Source organism: Rhinolophus ferrumequinum, chromosome 22 (genome assembly GCF_004115265.2).
Source record: "Rhinolophus ferrumequinum isolate MPI-CBG mRhiFer1 chromosome 22, mRhiFer1_v1.p, whole genome shotgun sequence".
Lineage (NCBI taxonomy): Eukaryota > Metazoa > Chordata > Mammalia > Chiroptera > Rhinolophidae > Rhinolophus > Rhinolophus ferrumequinum.
In genome coordinates, this window is record NC_046305.1 from 36,197,331 (window position 1) to 36,216,077 (window position 18,747).

At 38.6% G+C, this 18,747-nt stretch overlaps 2 protein-coding genes across 2 annotated transcripts in view; one reads left to right on the plus strand and one right to left on the minus strand.

Moving 5' to 3' along the window:
- The first annotated feature begins 11,214 nt into the window (after nucleotides 1-11,214).
- LOC117014463 (CUE domain-containing protein 2-like) lies at nucleotides 11,215-12,877 on the plus strand. The gene is given in 3 exon segments (XM_033092383.1): nucleotides 11,215-12,433; nucleotides 12,436-12,771; nucleotides 12,774-12,877. Coding segments are annotated over 3 exon segments (855 nt in total). The 5' UTR covers nucleotides 11,215-12,018.
- The window catches only part of EXTL2 (exostosin like glycosyltransferase 2), a 50,852-nt gene continuing 44,634 nt past the window's right edge, over nucleotides 12,530-18,747 (minus strand). The window contains exons 4-5 of the mRNA XM_033092379.1: nucleotides 12,987-13,020; nucleotides 12,530-12,662 (exon numbers count right to left, since the gene is read on the minus strand). Coding sequence (XP_032948270.1) covers nucleotides 12,658-12,662; nucleotides 12,987-13,020 — 39 coding nt within the window. The 3' untranslated portion in view covers nucleotides 12,530-12,657. The remainder of the gene's footprint in view (nucleotides 12,663-12,986; nucleotides 13,021-18,747) is intronic.

Sequence of the window (18,747 nt, forward strand, 5' to 3'; positions counted from 1 at the left end):
TAGTTTAGAAAGAGAAGAAATATTAATAAAGATAAAACCCACCAATCCAATCACTCACATTCTAAATTAATGAAATCTATGAGGAAGGTTTTTTGAGCAATCATTAAACCCTATGCCACAAATGTTGTCTTTATCTCATCCTCTGTTCTTCATTCCTATGTCTTTCCTTATCTCTCCTCAGCTCTCACTTTCTTTCCTAAGTCCTGTTTCACCCCGTCCTATTCTCCTATCTCCCTCCTTCTTCCCCCCCTTTTTTTTGAAACACAAATGTTTTCCCTCATTTAGTCTTGAGAACATTGCGTGGTGTCTTTATCAGAAGTGACAAGTATCAGGTGGTCTGTTAGCCCCACTCATGTCACAGCCTCACACTCCACTCCTGAGGGTTCTCCCACAAGTGGGCCCTGATGTTAGCAGTTCTTATAAGCATGTCTTCCCCAAGTCTGATGTCCTACTATTTCCCCAATTTCCTCAGCCGTAATACATATTCCATCCTTACTTTTGGTGTACAGATGGTACTTATCAAATTAACAGGATGCATTTGAAAACATACAATTTCATAAGATACACATTCGGCTTGAAAGAATATTATCTGCTCAGCATTGCCTGCATCTGAATTCTTACCACTATCCTTGCCTTTTCTTGTTTAACCTGCTTATTTTCTCCTTGCCTCTGATGAGGCCATTTTCTGCCTATTTTCTCAATTCTACTAGTGCAGTTGCACTAGGCTATTTGCACTTAGAGATAGTATAGTGTAGTGGTTGACAATATGGACTCTGGGGTCGAAGCACCGGGGTTCAATTCCCGGTTCTAGCACCTATCACTCTGACGTTGGTCTAGTTACCTTGATGGTACCTATTTCATATGCCTGGGGTGGGATTAAGTGAGTTAATACGTGTAAAGCGTTAAACAATACTTGGCACATAGCAAGTAAGACTGTGCACTAGGAAAAAATGTGTTGAAATGTAACCCCATGTAAAAAGTCATTCTCAAAATATCAGAAATGGAGACCTCAGAAGCGGCCTCAGATCAGCGGGGAGGGTGGGGAATCCACAACATTAAGAGCAGTGCTATAGTAAACAGGACGGACACTGCTCCTGCCTCCCCCGTAATGGGAGACAGAGACTGCTCTTGGGAGAACAAAACTAATCCACATAAATAGGAAAAGCAGTGTGTTTGCTGCTTAGCTTCTAGAGACGTCTCCTGGCTTCCCTTTCCAGATTGTTGTCCCTAATGAGCCTGTAAGTATTTTGGTCTTTATCGTACGAGCCATGAGCAGCCATTAAGCTCGACACTGCTTAAGTGTTTTAAGCAGGGATATGAAGTGGTCAGGCTTTCACGTTAATGTCACGTAACTGCCCTGCAGAGCATATATTGGAGGAGACATAGACCAATTAGCAGCACTGCAAGCAATGGATGCTGGTGGTATAGGCCAGGGTGGCGACTGCGGAACTAGACAGTACTTGATGGATCAAACATATTCAGGAGGTAAACAAATGATTGATTTGCCTTGGAAGATAGGGATAGAGATGATTTTTAAATATTTTTGAAGCTTCTAGAAAATAAAAGCTTATGTTTTATGAAATTATTCATTCATATTAATTCTTTTATCAAACACTTTCCAAGTGCTGAATATGTCTAAGGCATGGTTCTGTCATAGCACACAGTATCACGTTAGTTAAATTTAAGAGTAGTAGCCACTGACCGAGTTTGAGTTCAACATCGGAAATATGGATCACCGAGGAATAACTAAGGGGTTCTATAACCCAGGGCCAGAAGGAGGAGGAAATACAAAAGCAATTTTACCTACTGTACCAATTTGACTGAGGATTAGAGTGACAAGCAGCAGATGGATGGTCTCTACCAGATGGCCTCTGATACACATACAAGTATATTATTCTAAAAATAATATATGTCTTAAAATAAAATTTTTAAAAAGGTCAATGACTTCAACTTTGGTCTCATTAATACCCAGATCTAACCAAAATGAGTTGGTCATGCCAAGTGCTGATTGATGACTGATTTCAGTTTGAAGCAGTTTCCATTTTAGTGAGCAAGACTCAGCAACATTTTATTTGGTGACTAAAAATTAATTTTTAATAGGGAAGATTAAAATAAATGTGTCTAACATCTGACTATCTAATAGAAAGCAAAACTTCCAAGTATAAACTCAGCATAATAACTTGGTCTTGTGAAGGGTTTCTAAAGGAGACTCTATGATCTTCTATTGCTTCCCAGTGGCTTATTGGTTTCTTCAAGGAATGAGGCTGTATATGGGGCTCAGTTGCTGGCAAGTGAGACATTTGACAGCAGACATAGCTAAATCAGCTGTGGTGAATGGGAGCCCACCTAAGCCCTGCACCGTCAACATGCCTACTTGATTCACGAGTCTGCTGTGCCAGCACAGGAATGGCTGATGACAGAGGCTGGATGATGTCAACTGGCCAAGTCATTCTGTCTCCTTTGTTGTTCAGTGCTTCTTCCACAATGGATGATCTCTGTTAGGTGTTAATATGATACAAAGACCTTCACATTTCACGCCTACTCCCTTAGGTCAACCACATGTCTCTTCTCCAGACATTTTTATCTCTGATCTTCAAAAAATTCTTTTTCCAGGCCCTTAAAGGTGCAGCCGAGCTAGTTACCATTACCCATTATTAGTCCATGTATATTTTTATTTGGGCCACTTCTACACAAAGAAAAGTATGCACTCCACAAAGCTCCACCCACTGCAAGAATCTCCCCTCACTGCTGGATTCTAGGGCGATCCCTCAATAGGACTGTAGTGCAGCAACAGTCTTCTTTTGGCTTATACCCCCACATTGAGCCAACCTATCAATAACCCAAGCCTCATCTTTTTTTCCCTCCACCAGCTTGTCATAAATGGACACCCCATGGCTGCAAGGGAAGAATGAGGCCCCATGCAACAGTGTTTGGTTATAAGTGGGTCTGGAACACGTTACTCATGTAGCTGACTTGTGTCCTCTGGCCCATGCTCTGCCTGCTTCCTTTCCCATCTTACAGTGAATTGTCGGGGGAGGGGGTGGGGTGGAGCACTGGGTCTTAGGACTTTGTCGGTCTGGCAAAATTCGATGTATGATGAGCAACTCTGGCCACATGATTACTTGTTGCCTCCCATTCAGATCCTGTCTCTATCAGTGAGCCTGATAACATGCCAGGAGCTATTTTCTGAATGGTGTATAATTCTCACCTCCCTGCTCACGGCATGATCTTACCCTAGCCTAGGGTTTTAGTGGAATAACCCATCAGAATAGCCTTAAGGGATATTTTACAAATATCCCTCTTTCAAACCAAAAGATGCACCTAAGTGGTGAGACCTTTTTATTAGATGAGTAAAACACAGACCTCAGAATTCATTCTTGCATAGGAGCTGGCCCCTTTACAGTTAGTAGTATTTCAATGGCTGGATATTCTCAGTTAACATTGATTTTTAATTTTCGCACAATTAAACTCATTTACAGAGGTGTCTGGTATTATGTTTTTATCTTATCTCTTCCCATCTCCCTTTTTCCATCCCATCAGCTACCACCATCACAACCATCACCATTACATATATTTGCTAAAAGAGATCGGAAAGTATGGTTTTATCTTGATTTTGTGCTTCAGCAGTTAGAAACTGATTTGTCTTTTTAAATTTAACATAGCAATTGTCATGACAATTTGATGTTACTAGTTAGGTGGTATTCTTTTCTTTGCATATGTCTATGGTATGATGGTTGCTATAACAACAGAACCATGGATTTTTAACAGATTGATGACACTTCTGAAAAGCACTTATGGGGCAAACTTTCAGAAAAGAGCTCATAGGACTAATTATTTAAATTGTTGGGTATTTGTAGGAATAGAGGCTATGACTCTATTCAGAAATATAAAGGCAGTAATCAGGCTGTCACCAAGGGTAGAGCACCTAGGCTCTATTCCAGGCTTATAATTTCCGAGTTATTTTGTACAATTCGATGGAATTCCAGTGATTCAGTACTGATTGGTCCCTGGTTCATGCAGGGTAGTCAGGATCTCCCCAAGTGCTCTTTGAGGATTCCAACATGATAAAATTGAGAAGAAAAATTTTGTTGTAAGTAGACTTCAAAAAAAGATGATTCTTCTAGGAAAGCAGAAACACAGAAAAGTTTAAAAATTGTAGCATAAAAAGGAGTTTCTTGTTTTATGATGGCTCTGAGATCCTATTCTGTGCCGATTTGCCCATGCATAGGTTAGAGCATGAAAAGATTTATAGAATTTGAATATTTGAAGAAAAACAATCTCTTGAAGGGAATAAATGGGTGTTGAGCACTAATGTATCAAGGTCACTCATTTATAAGGCAAGCTACATGATGTTTTTCAAGAAACTACTTTATGTCCTTTTCATGTCACTTAGACTTCACAGTCATTTCTCCTTTTTTTCATCAGTTACTGAAAATAGAAGCACGGATTTACTAGATATTCTTAGGTAACTAGATGTCTTAGTTGAGTCAGTACTATGGATGAAAAAGGGGCCACATACTAAACCTGACAAGCTCAGGGGAGGCCAGTATGGCAGTCCCCACGAACTCAGAGATTGAAATTACCACATAGTATGGTCTGTACTTAAAAATCCCTGACTAAAAGTGGGTCATGGTGGGTAGTCACATCCGGGGCCCATAGCTTCCAGAACAAAGGTCAGTCTTTACCTTAAGTGAGCCTTTTTGCATCTAAGATAACATACCCTTGGAGTGTAAGAATCATACCTTTTTCTGGACCCCTCAGGGCACAGCCCACCACACCAGAGAATGAGACAAAACCCCTCATTGTTATCTTATTCCCCGAATATCATCTCTAAGTGTTGTAAATGTTAATTATTAACTATCGCGTACTCATCAAGGTAAAAATACGTCTCTTCATTTTACTTTTTATCCAGTCCTAGAGATTTCCCCACTTTGCTTTATCCTACATCCCTTAATCTACCACCAATGGATTTCATGTAACCCTCCTTACGTCTCCTCCTTTGATTCTAATGTATAAATAAACTGCAAAACTGCCATTCTACACAGCATTTTCTTAATCTGTTGAGATTTTGCTTCCTGGTGATTGTTGTCAGTTTGGCTCAAATAAATTCATTAAAATTCTCTACAGGTTTGGGCTTTTCTCACGGTATCAGTAACATCATGGTTCTTAAAATAAATGTCATTGGGTGATCAAGTGTCTCTGGGAAATATTCCAAGGACATCAAAATTGTCATTGACTTCTGTGGAAAAACTACGAAGTCTTTATCTGCTATGTTCTATAGTGGTTGGTGAAGAAAAGGAAGAAGGAGGAGGAGGAGGAGGAGGAAGAGAAGGAGGAGGAGAATAAAAAGCTGTTGAATGTGAAAATTTGTGAGATTTATTATTACATCATTAAAGTCATTGCAATTTTAGCTCCTCATTACTGACTGCAGAAGATCAAGCTTGCAATCTGGTGGTAGATATGAGATAGTTTATGAATAACAAAGTAAGTAGACATTCCTTAATTTTTGTATCATATTCTAAGATAAAACAGATATAATGTCTAACACAGGTGGGCATATAGCATATGCTCAAGAGAGACTGTTTAATAAATTGGTTGATAAAGTAATTCACCAAATAATTAACAATGTTTCAAATTTCTCAGTTCCAGTCTTTTTCTTAGAACTTTGAGCATTGGAAAAGACATCTTTATTCTCTTTAGAATCTCCAAAGAACTGTTCAGCGAGGAAATGCTATCCATTTTGAGAACACTGAAGTTTTAAACAGGGGAATGGCATGATCAGATGTATATTTGTGAAGGGCATGTAGAGAATGGATTGGAGGGGAGGCCAGAAGCAGAGCAAGCAGATTAAGAGCCTATTCAGGATCAGAGAGGATGTCAGCTACAGGGTGGCAGTGATATCGCAAGGGAGCAAATGGATGTAGGGAAAATAAGAGGATTAAAAAAAAAGAAAAAAGAGAAGGTGCCAGAAAAATGAAATCAGCAATGAGTCTCAAATATCCAGCTTAGGCATCTAGATCATTGACCAAGGTGGAGAAAACAGAGGGACATGTTTTGGGAAATACAAGTTTGAGGCATTTATGAGTTGAATATAAGAACAAAGACAGTGGATGTGCCAAGCACCATTGAATGTCATGCAAGGAGGGCAGAGAAGTGAACAGAGAGAATTTCTAAAGATAAAGCTTTCAATTTAACAATAAGGTGTGGATAAGGTTTTTACCATGTTAGGTAAAAGGCTTAACACTAACTTGCTATAATTTCTCACATTAAAAATGTGATTCACTGCCACTCATGATATGTATTTGTTTAGAATACACTAATAATTAAACTAAAAAATAACATTAATAACTAAAACTGGTCATAATATGTACGACATAGCCAATTTTCCAAGAGTTAAGGTTTTTGTTTTATTGTGTTTGAGTAGGCTGGCTGATTATTCAAAGAAAGGTACATTTATACAAGACAGACAATGGAAGGGTAGCTATACATCAAACAGTTACCTGGGAACAATTTTTAAGTATGGTTGTTTGGGCCCCTATTCCAATTAAATCAGAATCACTGTGGGTGGGCCCATTTGGCAGTATTTACCGACAATTCTTCAGGTAATTCTAAGGGGTAGCCAGAGTTGAGAGCCTGTGAGACCCTCAATTTTGGATTTAAATAGTCATTGTGATGGTCTCTCTGATTGGAGTCACTTGTTTGCCTTTTAGGGAGACTAGTGAAAGTTAAATCTAACACCCCTTGTTCTCACAATTTGAAGACAGAAAGATTACTGTGGGCCATCTTATAAATATAGTTTAGAGCCCATAGAAACCATTCTATTCGCAAATAAAGTTTATCTACTTGAGACATGTCTCAAACACTATCTGCAAATAGGCTGGATTTTGCATAGGAGAAGTAACCGATACATTGGTTGATATTCAAACAACCCTGCTGTCTTTCTCTCTTTCTTTTCCTGCTTCCATTCTATTTACACCCTAATAAATACTTACCATGGGATCTGTTTCCTATCATTTTTCATAACATACATTTTCCCTTACATTTAGAAAAAAATTATTGTCCTCAATCTTTACTCATTGTTTATTATCCATTCTCTTTAAATACTTTTTATCCTGATAGCGTTTTCACCTGCCTTTCTTCTCAATTTATGTCAAGTGACATTCTTTGACTCTTTCTTTATAGATTTTGCTTCATAAACACCCTATAGATTAGAGTTAAGCATTTGTTTTATGTACTTGATGTTTAATAAAATTAATGAAAAAGTTATTTTTGTTCAATTTGTGAAAGCCAAAGGAGTCTATGCTTTAGGGATATTCAACGACTCGTTTCGATGAAAAAGAAAGTTTTAAATTAGAAAGAAGGCATTATTCCCCAGAGTAGCATAGTTTACAGCCTCTGAGTGATGACACTGACAATAGGAATAATTAAAGTGTCTCTGTTATTAATTAAGGAGAGGCAATGTGATGCAAAGAGCATCAGAATGGAAGTTGTGTGATTTGATTTCAAATTCCAGTCTGCTGCTTGCTAGTTGCATGACCTTGGGCAAAGCCTTAACATCTCTGGGTGCAATTGTTCAAAAGAGTGAATGGAAATAGCTCTAGAGTTGAAGGCAGATCTTAGTTCAAGCCATATCTCTTCTTGCAGGCTTTGTGACTTAGATCAAGTTATTTAACCTGTCTGAGCCTGTTGAGGCCAGTACTGATCTTAACTCACTGGGTTGTTGTGAAAAAACTAACTACGATAACAATAAAGAATGAAGTAGGAATTCAGTAAATGTTTGGGGTTATTTTAAAGTATATAACTGTGGCAAATATGGAATAATGAAAAGAGAACAGTATTGGAGTCAAAGAGAACTATAACAGCTATTTGACTTCTGATAAGTTACTTCTCTGAATTTGTTTCCTGTCATGAGGATTAAATAAAAGTATGTATAGAGACCATTTTCCTTGATCTCATTAGTATAATGGGATGAATGAGGTCAAATTAAAAGTACATTTCACTAGCTTTTGCCCCTACCAGCTTGCTCCTTACAACATCCATCCTTAATGGTGACAGAGATGCCATCTGCTCCCCTAAAATCCCTAGCCCACTAGCAGTTAGGCCAGGCCACAGGACTTCTGATCATTAGGTCATAAGCTGAAGTGATGTTTGTTATGACAACTTAGTCTCTTCTGACTAATACACACATGTTTTAGCCTACAAACTTTCTACAAGGAATAGTAAATTTCTAGAAGTGCTAATGAATATATCCAGTCAGTTATCATGGGACATCCTGCAGACTCCACTGCTACTTCTGAAGTACATTATTCACAAGCCCCCACCAGGGGGCTCTACTCACCTACTGGGCACTTCTTCAAGGTGCTACAACTGTTGGACTGGGATAAATTCTTCTCTTCCTCTATTTTGTGTTATACTGCATCAGAAGATGACCAATACCTTACTGAGTTTTAGTGGACTTGCTCCTTTGCACATGCTCTCTCTCACGTTTACTTGGCTCTCTCGCTGTGACCCAGACAGGGTCCATGGGCAAGAGATAAATCCAAGTGACACAGAAGTCTCTTGAAGACTTGAGTAAACTCAGAATCTCTCCTCTCTCCTCTTTTATGATGACTCAGGCTTTGAATTTTGTCAGGCCCATGATATCTGGCTCTTTCTTTCCTTAGGATAATTGTTTTCCAGAAGGATTCTCAGCACCCTTCATAAACATAGATTTGCCCCAATCTATTCAGACACACCTGAATGCCCTTAGCTTCAAGCTGAGCTATCCACTCATCCATGTGAAGTATCACGTTCGTGAAATATCTGTAGGAGCACTAGGGAAACAGGAGTTCAATAAATGGTGGGGGTGCTGGTGGTGAAGGCATGGTCAGCTTCTTCTTCTTGTTCCTAAGATTTAGAAGCTTCTTTTCCTCTTCTTCACCTTCTCTATTTTTCATTCCTTTGTTTCAGTATTGTCGGAGAATTTAATTAACTTTCACTCTATGCAGAGAAGTGCAGCCCTTCCTGGACACTGGGTTGGATTTGTTTTTCTATTCGATAGGAACAGGGAAAAGAAGATGCTCTCAGAATGTCTCACATCCGCTCCAACTCACACACTAAGATTTTAAACTTTGTTCTTTTAAAATATTGATAAACACAATTGTTAAACAATTTTCTTTCATTTTTCTTCATATCTGAATCTTTAGGCTTTTTGAAATTCATGAATTGGGAATTTCTCAACAAACATGGGAATTTTTGATGCTGCAGGATTTTAAAAGAATTCACAATTTTCTTTCAAAGTACTCTTCAGTAGGTGTGGTGTATCAAACTTTCACTTAGCTAATTTATTTCTACTAAAAGTGAATTGTTTTATTTCCTTTAGATAATGCAAAAGGGATTTTTTTCTGTTGCTTTTAAGAGATAAAAATCTAAAGATAATATTTCCCAGTATAATAAGCATGTGGGTGTTACTTTTTCCTCTGTTAAGAGAATAAACAACTCCATTCACAAACTGCCAATAAATTAAACTAATACTAGTGGAATTTGAAACTTAGTAACAATAATAATTGATATACTGTTACATTTGCTGATATTTTGGGGGCTTCTTTGTTGATTGGAAATTTTATTGAAAAGTGAAAATCTAGTAATAGAATTTTGAACTAGAAGAAAATTTATTTAACCAAAACACCTTATTATATATAAAAGAAGCTGAAGCCCCGATAGTTTACATTATTTACCCAGACACCAAGTTAGTTAATAAAAGATCTAATTCTGTAGTTTCTATTTACTAGTTTAAAAATAGTTGTTTACAATAGGCATTGGTTTATATTTACATTCAGGCAAAACATAACGAAGAATTTTGCAAATACTGCACACATACTGTGAATATGTACTAAACCCAATCTATTTTTTTGTCATCATTTGTAACAGCTACAAAAATTCCCTCCTTTTGCTAAAGATAAGAAAGGAAAAGAAAGGTGAGAGTTATAAAACAAATAGAGTTTTAAAACCTGCATTTATGAGAGAAGTACTGAGAACTTGTCCAAAAAACAAACAAAAAAGACATCCTATTTTTAGAGACTCCAAAAGGTCCCATGCTGTTGATTTTATGGACCTGGTGTTTCACACGACCAAACTAAAGACATTTTACATTCATGTTGACAAGCTGCACTTTTTACATCAACAGAAACATCGGTCTCCTTACTAAGTAGGCATATTCAATTGAAACCTGAAATAATCCAAAACTAAATTAGGTAAGGAACAAGCTTTCATAACCAAAAGGGAACGTTACAATTACTGTAACAAATGTGATGATGTGTATTTGAGGACAGTGTTCTGCAGGGATAGAGAACTATGAATCCTTCCCTTGATATCCCCTCCTCCAATTGAATTGGGCATATCCCTCATGTCCAATACACAGTGTTACTATAGAATGCTGTGCCAGACACCTCTTGTGTACCATTTCAAGTCTTTTTAGCCTCCTCACCTCTAATCCAGCTGCTACCTGTCCAATGTGTGCGTTAGCCAGTTTCTCACAGGAGCACCCAAACAGTTTCTCCCAGTGTGCCTCTCACGTCCTGCCTTGTCTGGAGCTTCTTCCATGCCTTCAGGGAAGGAACACCTCTGGAAACCCGCTCAATACTTGTATCAGTCAGAGTTCAGTCAGAAAGTAGAACCATTAGAGGTTTCATAGATATTTATATTTGTTTCAAGGATTTGACTTCACACAATTGTGGATGCCGGTTAGGCAGGCTGTCACTGGAAGGCCTGTCAGTGGTATCCTCGTGTCAGTGGTATTGTTTTATTGTTGTCTTTCTTCCTCACTTGGCTGTAAGCTCAACAAAGGCAAGGTCTTCATCATGTTTTTGATGTATTCATTAATGTATTTCCATTACCAAGAAAGGTGTCTGGTAAATAAATATTTTTTAACTAAATACATTAAAATGTTTGAATTGATAAACTATTCTAAAGATCACAGTTTACAATAGAAACAAACACTAACCTAAAAGCATATATACAGTGGTTTTCCAAGGATTAAAAACTGAAACTACTCTCCTTTAACATTTTAAGAAGTAATCTAAAAAACAAGAACATAGTGAAATTTTCTGGATTTTCAGAAGATACTTGGCTCTGCCTAATTAAGAAATTAAAAACCAACAGAAATAAATAGTATGAAATTTTAAGGCTATGTATGCAAGAAAATTAGCATGATTTTTCCATATGAACTGATGGTAGACAGTGCAATAGAGAAAAAGTTCAAACACAAAAATCAACGGCACAAAACATAGAAGGAGGGACCCAGGGTTGGTGTAGACTACCCAAATAAGACATCATTTTAGTGTACTCTTCTGCCAGAAAGACAAACTGAATGCTAAACTTGGTCAAGTAGGAAGCTTGAAACTTGGTTAGGTAGGATGTCATTGATAGGCTACTTGAATGGTTCTGCTTTCTGTGCAGAACAAAAGCTTAGTCACAGGGTGGTGGGCTGTGTGGCACTATTCTTCAGCCATAGTGGTATGTTCAGCAGAGGTTATGTCTTCTGATACAGACTGACTTGATTATTCCAGTCTTTCCCATTACATGCTGACTCACCCTTTCTGCATGATGATGCATATATATAGTACCTCATTTATAATGTATTTGAAGCAACTTTTCCTGGAATTAGGATGGTCTAGAAATAGCCTTACAGTTTTCTGTGTCAGATATAAACTTGGTCTTTGGGCATATGCATGACCACTGGCGGAAAATTTCCTAGGTGATGAAGGAGACGGAAGAGAAAGAAAGAGAGGGGGGATGAAGACAAGAAATTTTACATTTATTGAGTTCTTTCTAGATGCCAGGAACTATGCTAAAAACTTAACATTTATTATTTCATAATGTTCTCTATGAGGTGGCCATATGCTATTATACCTAGTTTATGGATGAGGAAGATAGAACTTAGAGAGCTAAAGAAACTTGCCTAAAGAAACACACCGGGGATGTGAGCTGCACAGCGCAGAACAAGTTGCCTGCGGCACCTGACCGAGCAGAGGAGAGAGCATGGAGCCGGAGAGGATTGTCAGCGCAGCCCTCCTTGCCTTTGTCCGGATGCACCTCCCAGAGGCTGACCTCAGTGGCTTGGATGAGGTCATCTTCTCCTACGTGCTCGGGATCCTGGAGGACCTGGGTCCCTCAGGCCCGTCAGAGGAGAACTTCGATATGGAGGTCTTCACTGAGATGATGGAGGCCTATGTGCCTGGCTTTGCCCACATCCCAAGGAATACAATAGGGGACATGATGCAGAAGCTCTCAGGGCAGTTGAGTGGTGCCGGGAACAAAGAGAACCTGCAACCACAGAGCTCTGAGGTCCAGGATCAAGTGCTCATCTCCTCAGAGCCTCTGCAGCGGCCTGAAAAGCTCAAAGAAGAGACCAGGGCTTCTCCTGCTGCTGGGGACACTCAAGATGAGGCAGCTGGCGTGAGGAAGAGCTGCTGCCAGGGGTGGATGTACTCCTGGAAGTGTTCCCTACCTGTTCGGTGGAGCAGGCCCAGTGGGTGCTGGCCAAAGCTTGGGGGGACTTGGAAGAAGCTGTGCAGATGCTGGTAGAGGGGAAGGAGGAGGGGCCTACAGCCTGGGATGGCTCCAACCAGGACCAGCCCAAGCGCCTTAGAGGCCCCCAAAAGGATGAGCTGAAGTCCTTCATTCTGCAAAAGTACATGATGGTGGATAGTGCAGAGGATCAGAAGATTCACCGGCCCATGGGTCCCAAGGAGGCCCCCAAGAAGCTAATCAGATACATTGACAACAAGGTAGTGACACCAAGGGGGAGCGATTCAAAGATGTGCGGAACCCGGAGGCCGAGGAGATGAAGGCCACATACATCAACCTCAAGCCAGTCAGAAAATACCGCTTCCACTGAGGTGTTCGCTGGACTCTGCTAGAGCCTTCCAGGCTCAGATCCCAGAGGGATGCAGGAGCCCTACACACCCCCCCACGGGCCCACACTAACTCCTGACCCCTTCTCTTACCTCTTTGCCCCACAGTGTTAACCTCCTCTTGTTGCTGCACAGTAAAGGTGGCCCCAGGAAAAAAAAAAGAAAAAGAAGCACACCAATAATTATGGCACAGAGATTCAAACACAAGCAGTCTGATTCCAAAACCTCTTCTCTTAAACATTGATCTTTTTCAATATTGAAAGCTTAAATATGAAATAAAAATGCAGATTGACATAACAAACACCTATATGCCAATCACCTAGAATGAACATGTATTAGTTCACTGTTTTGGAAATTTTTAGGCCACTCTTTTCTCAAATATGCTTTGTGTTTCCTTAGCTCTCTTTTTCCTTTCTGGGACTCCAACTACATGTCTGTTAGATCATCTGATATTATCATACTATTCCTTTTACTTTGCTCATTTTCTAAAATAATTTTTATTTTTCTTCCTCAGTTTAGATAATTTCTATTAACGTGTTCTTCCACGTAGTTCTTTCATACCCACCTACATCCTAACTGGAAGTGGAAGTCTCCTTAGAAAGTTTCTTAACATTGCACTCTCAGCAGCTACTATAAATTGCTCTCAGTTGGAATTTGAGATTAAATCCATTTGCCATCTTAGACGTGTCTGAGAATTGTGACAACAATTCAGAACATTTCCAAGGCATTGACATCAATAGGTACTAAAAAATTCTCAAATTATTTATTTTACGAACTAATTATGTGACATCTGAGACACCTGATTGTTTATTTGTATATATCCAACCTTGTTTCAGAAAGAATATAATTAAAATAATAATAATAATAATAATAACAGTTACCATTTATTAAACTTATGAGCAAGTTTTTTAATATATTTTTTTATGTATATATAATCTTATAATAATCTTGTCTTAGTATTATTATCACCATTTTTTTAACAGGTAAGAAATTTTTAAATAGATTTCAACTAACTTCCCTGGGGCCACATAAACCTCAGATTTCAACTTCAGTCTGTTTTAACCACCATAATGTTCTAACTTCTAAAACTGTAGGAGACACTGGTGATTTTCTCAGATCACTTCTCCAGGACTTACACACCCATCCCCCACTGCTGGAACAATCAGCTACAGAGGGCTGATAAAGCGTCTCTCTCTGTATACTGTCTTACCTAGGGTTTTGTTTTTGAACATCATAGAAGTGACATATCACACTACATGAATTGCTGTCAGCATATCTCCTCCCTAGAACGTGAGCTCCATGAGAGCAAGGACTCCTGTCTGTTTTGTTCACTGATGTGTCGCAAGTAACTAGAACAGGGCCTGGCACGTGGTAGGAGCTCAACACATATTTATTAACTGAATCAATGACAACAGGAATCTTCTAAATAGTTTTTGTCCTTCTCTTCATATCTAAAGTTTGACAGTTAAGCTTAGTTACTTAACTGAGTGATTGTCAGGTGCTGGTTTTGGTAGCTTACTTCCTGCCTTACTTCACTGGCCCATGCATGAACTAAATAAACTGCTATAAATAAACCCATTTCAGTAAGTGTGAATTTTCTTCCTGCTTATCTCTACTGTCTCATTATAATTAGTCCAGCCAGAAATAATTCTTCAATACAATGAATTTTGCCTTAGTCATAGAAGTTTTAAGATAAGACAAAAATGTGGATTTCCTTCCTTCTGCTGCTAAAACTTAGATTCTTCTATGCAAGACTAGTTATTTAGCCCAACAGCTCAGTGGTTCGTGGGTCTGACCAAATATTAAAATTATTATGGTCCTGAAATATATATGCTGTTTTTCTATGTACCATCATTGGCATACTTTATTCATTTTTTATGTAATTTACACTGCATCATGTCCTTGAGTCAAATGTTTTATTTACATAGAAAGTTCCTTCAGAGATTTCTTTGTTGTTGTTGTTGTTGTTAATATGCGTTTCCTAATTTGTATATTATGCATATATCTTTTTTTTCTATTCCTGGGATAGAGTCTTTGCTAGAAGTGTTGTTTTATAAAATCTTTAAGATGTGGAATGTTACTAGGATTTGCTAAGATATTTAATCTAACAGACAATGGGATGTAGTGCAGTTTGTTTTGTTTTGTTTTTTAATGAGAGAACTATGCAGTGGAGGAAAGAGGATATTTTGTATATTAAAGCAGTTCTTTGAAATGGGTGAAAGTCTCTGGTGTTTGTCATATTGTCATGGACAAGACATTCTTCTTCATCCTGCTTTACAAAACTGGAAATTCCCTGAGAAATTCCCAGCAAGCTGAGTGCCACACGAAGGAAAAGTGAACTGAAACCAGGGAAAATAAATGGGAAAAGATCCTAACAAAGTGGAACTGTGCCATTTTCTAAAGGTAAACATGAGTGTGACAGATATAACAATACAACCTCTTGAACATTAACATACATATTGTTTGTCCTCAATGTTGCTTTTTTTGTCTATAATCAATGAGCAAATATCTATTGAATATCCACATTTGCTTAGCACTGCTGGAGATACTGGGGAATTCTAAAAAATATACAGTCTCTGCCCTTCAAAAGCCTACAATTGAGTAGGAAGAATAAAATCAATACACTTAAGCCACAAGGTAAAACAAGAAGGTATTTAATTACCATTAAGTGCTAAATTATGAGGAAAAGACTATTAGTCCAGTAAAATTGATTGGGAAGGGTGTTTCTATTTGCCATCTGAGTGGTGGTTACCTGGGTGTTGCCTTTACAACCATTTGTTAAACTGTGCATATATGTAGTTTTATTTACTTTTGTTTATAATTCCCAATAAAAAAGACAGAGGAGAGAAAGGGAAGGAAATGAATAAAGCCTAGACTATTTGGGAAAAAAATTTGTGGAGGAAATACGACTTAAGGTGGGCCTTAGAATTGGCCCAGAGAGAGCAAATCATACAAATGCAAATGTAACAAGGTTGAGGGTGAGGTGGGATGCAGGGAGGGAGGGAGGGTGCTGGCTAGAGGGGACTCAGAATTTGGAGAGGTGGTGCGTGAGGAGGTTCAGTAGCTAAAATAAAGCTGGACAGTTTGAGAGTCAGGGGTGGGGGATGTTGAAGGAGGGGACTTTGAGATGGAGGCAGAGGAGTTTCCCCTCTGATATAGTAAGACACTGATATGTTGTGGGTTTTAAATTAGGTGACAGACTGATGACAGGGGAATTTAAAGAAAATTTGGTATGGCTGTGGTATGCTTCTTTGGATTTAAATGGGATAGAAGCTGGAGTGAGGAAGGGAAGCAAAAATTGAATCTTGTTAGCGTTGAAGGCCACCTGTCAGTGTTAATGGAGAGGAAGAAGTATATGTGAAAAACACTACAGAAGAGAAATGTGTCTGACTGGGTGGCTGACAGGATGCGGGGATGAGCAGGACAAGTTAATCTCATATTTTACAAAGTATGGGGGAATAATGGTGCCAATGATAGAGTAGTTGGTAGATGCAGAGACTAGCAGAACCAATTTAACTAGTTGATTAAGAAGAGAAAGTATTATCAGTCTTTCAAAAGTAGAATTTGAGAAGACAATGACAGATAGGCAGTACCAATATGGGGACAGATCAAAAGAATATAGAGAAATTTTGCTGAGCATTTTCTAAGATACCACAAACCAGAAATGAATCCTCATCTTGTGTTATACGAAATATAAAATACACAAGCAATGCTTCTCTCACATTGAAGATAAAGCTAAAACTTCAGGCAATTTCCCCTCATTGAATGTAGTAGCCATTCTTTTTAATTTCTGATATTTCTGTGAATATCTTAGTTCAAAAGCAAGACCTGTATATTTTATTGGAGTAAAAAACCACACATTCCAGCTGATGGTGATTTCTGTGCAAGATAAACCGTCCTCACCACTCTTTAAATCTTTTTGTTTTGTATCTTTTGAGCAAATGTGGAGATTTATACTATAGAAATGCAAATCTATAAAACTCCAAAGGGCAGATAGAATCAAGGAGGCAGATTTTGATTAAATTTAAAAAAGCACTTTCTAAAAATGGAAACTACCCATAAATGGAAAAAGCTAATTATATTCCTTCTTCTGGAAATGTTTTAGCAAAAGCTTGACTCTCTGTAGAGATTCTATATATAGGATTCTTACTTTTGAGTCAGTGACTGGACTAAAAGACCTCTACCGCACTTTTTATATTTATTCTCTTCTTTTCATGTATTGAAGGGAGATGTGGAAAGGTTTGAATAATACCAATAAATTTGTTTGTTTATTCATCCAAGCAGCTTTTGCACTTCTCCTAAGAGCCAGGCACTGGGTGAGGCAATGGGGATGCGACAGTGAACTAGACCACTGACCTTGACCTCAATGAGCTTGCAGTCTAAGAAGGGATATAGTGAACAGAATGTGAAATGCTACCATAGAAGTAAATACCTGGAACTCTGGGAGCGTAGAGAGATCAAAGACTTTCTTTGAAGGATCAAAGAAGACTTTCGGGAGTAAATAACATATTCTCTGAAACATCAAATATTACACCAAACCAGACTGTTGAAGATGGAAGAGGCTTCAGTTACTTCCATGAGTTTCCTTGCCCAATATTCACTATGTGAATACAATTATTCTATAGTAAAGTCTATTGTCAGAAAATAAAACCTAATAGAAGGACTTTTCAATATGACGGCATAAACTGCTGTCTCAGAAACATGCTTTGGGTTTCCAGAAAATCTAAATCCAACTGGGACTAAAATATTTCAAAATTTAAATGAAACTCCTGCCATGGGATGATATTGTGAAGTATTAACTATTTCCCCCCATATTCCCTTTAACCTGAACCATCCCTATCCAGGCTGCTAAACTGGATATTTCCATTGCCCCAAGAAGAGAGTAAAAAAGAAGGGAAGCAGAGGGAGTCGCAGCACAACCGGAAAATAAAAATATCAAATTCTTGGCTTTTCAGTTAAAAACGCCCAGTTATATGATACAATGATCAAATCAAGTATTTGTGGGGCATTTTCCCATTCCAGAAGGAGATAGTTTAAACCATTTTTCTGGGATAAGGAAGAAAAGGGGTTGGAATGGGGATGGGAAACCAGATTGTTAAGACATTGGTGAAGAGCTCTAGGAAGAGTGTCCAGACCCTTATGTTCCCCTCAGTACTTTGCTCCTCAGGAAGAGGAGAATGATAGAACCCTTAGATAGGTCAGGGTTCAGAGGGTAAAATGCAACTCTGTCCTGTATCTCACTGGAGTGAGTGCTTGCAAATTTTAATGTGTATACGAATCATCTGGAGGTAGGTGGGTTGTGAAAATGCACTGTTGATTAGTATTTCTGGAATGGGACCCACGATTCTGACAAGCTCCCAGATGATCCCAAAGCTGCTGGTCTATAGTCCACACTTCCAACAGCAAGATCATACAGGATCCTTGAAGGCAACATTGTCCCCAGGAAACCAGCCAGGAAATTGGTGGGGAGCTCGTGGGCATCTGAGAGGACTCCGTAGGAAAGGAAAGCAGCAATGACCACACCACTATGGTGCAGGCGGGAATGTGGACACCTCTGCACATGACAGCATGCAGGTATGTGCACGTCTCAGTGGGCTAATACATCTCCATGGGAGCCAATATGAAAGAGAACTAGCAGTACCTGCCAGGCACCTTCAAACATCCCCATATGAAGCCACAATACCACAAACCACTGGAAATTAAATTCCACATGAAAGAAAAAGGAAAGAAGACCCTAACATGAGTTTACCCAGAATTTAGTAAACTGAGAAAAAGGGATTTTTGAGATAGAAACAAAATTGTAACAGAAAAATAAAATTATTTTCTTAAATTCTCAGATGTGTGACCTGAATAC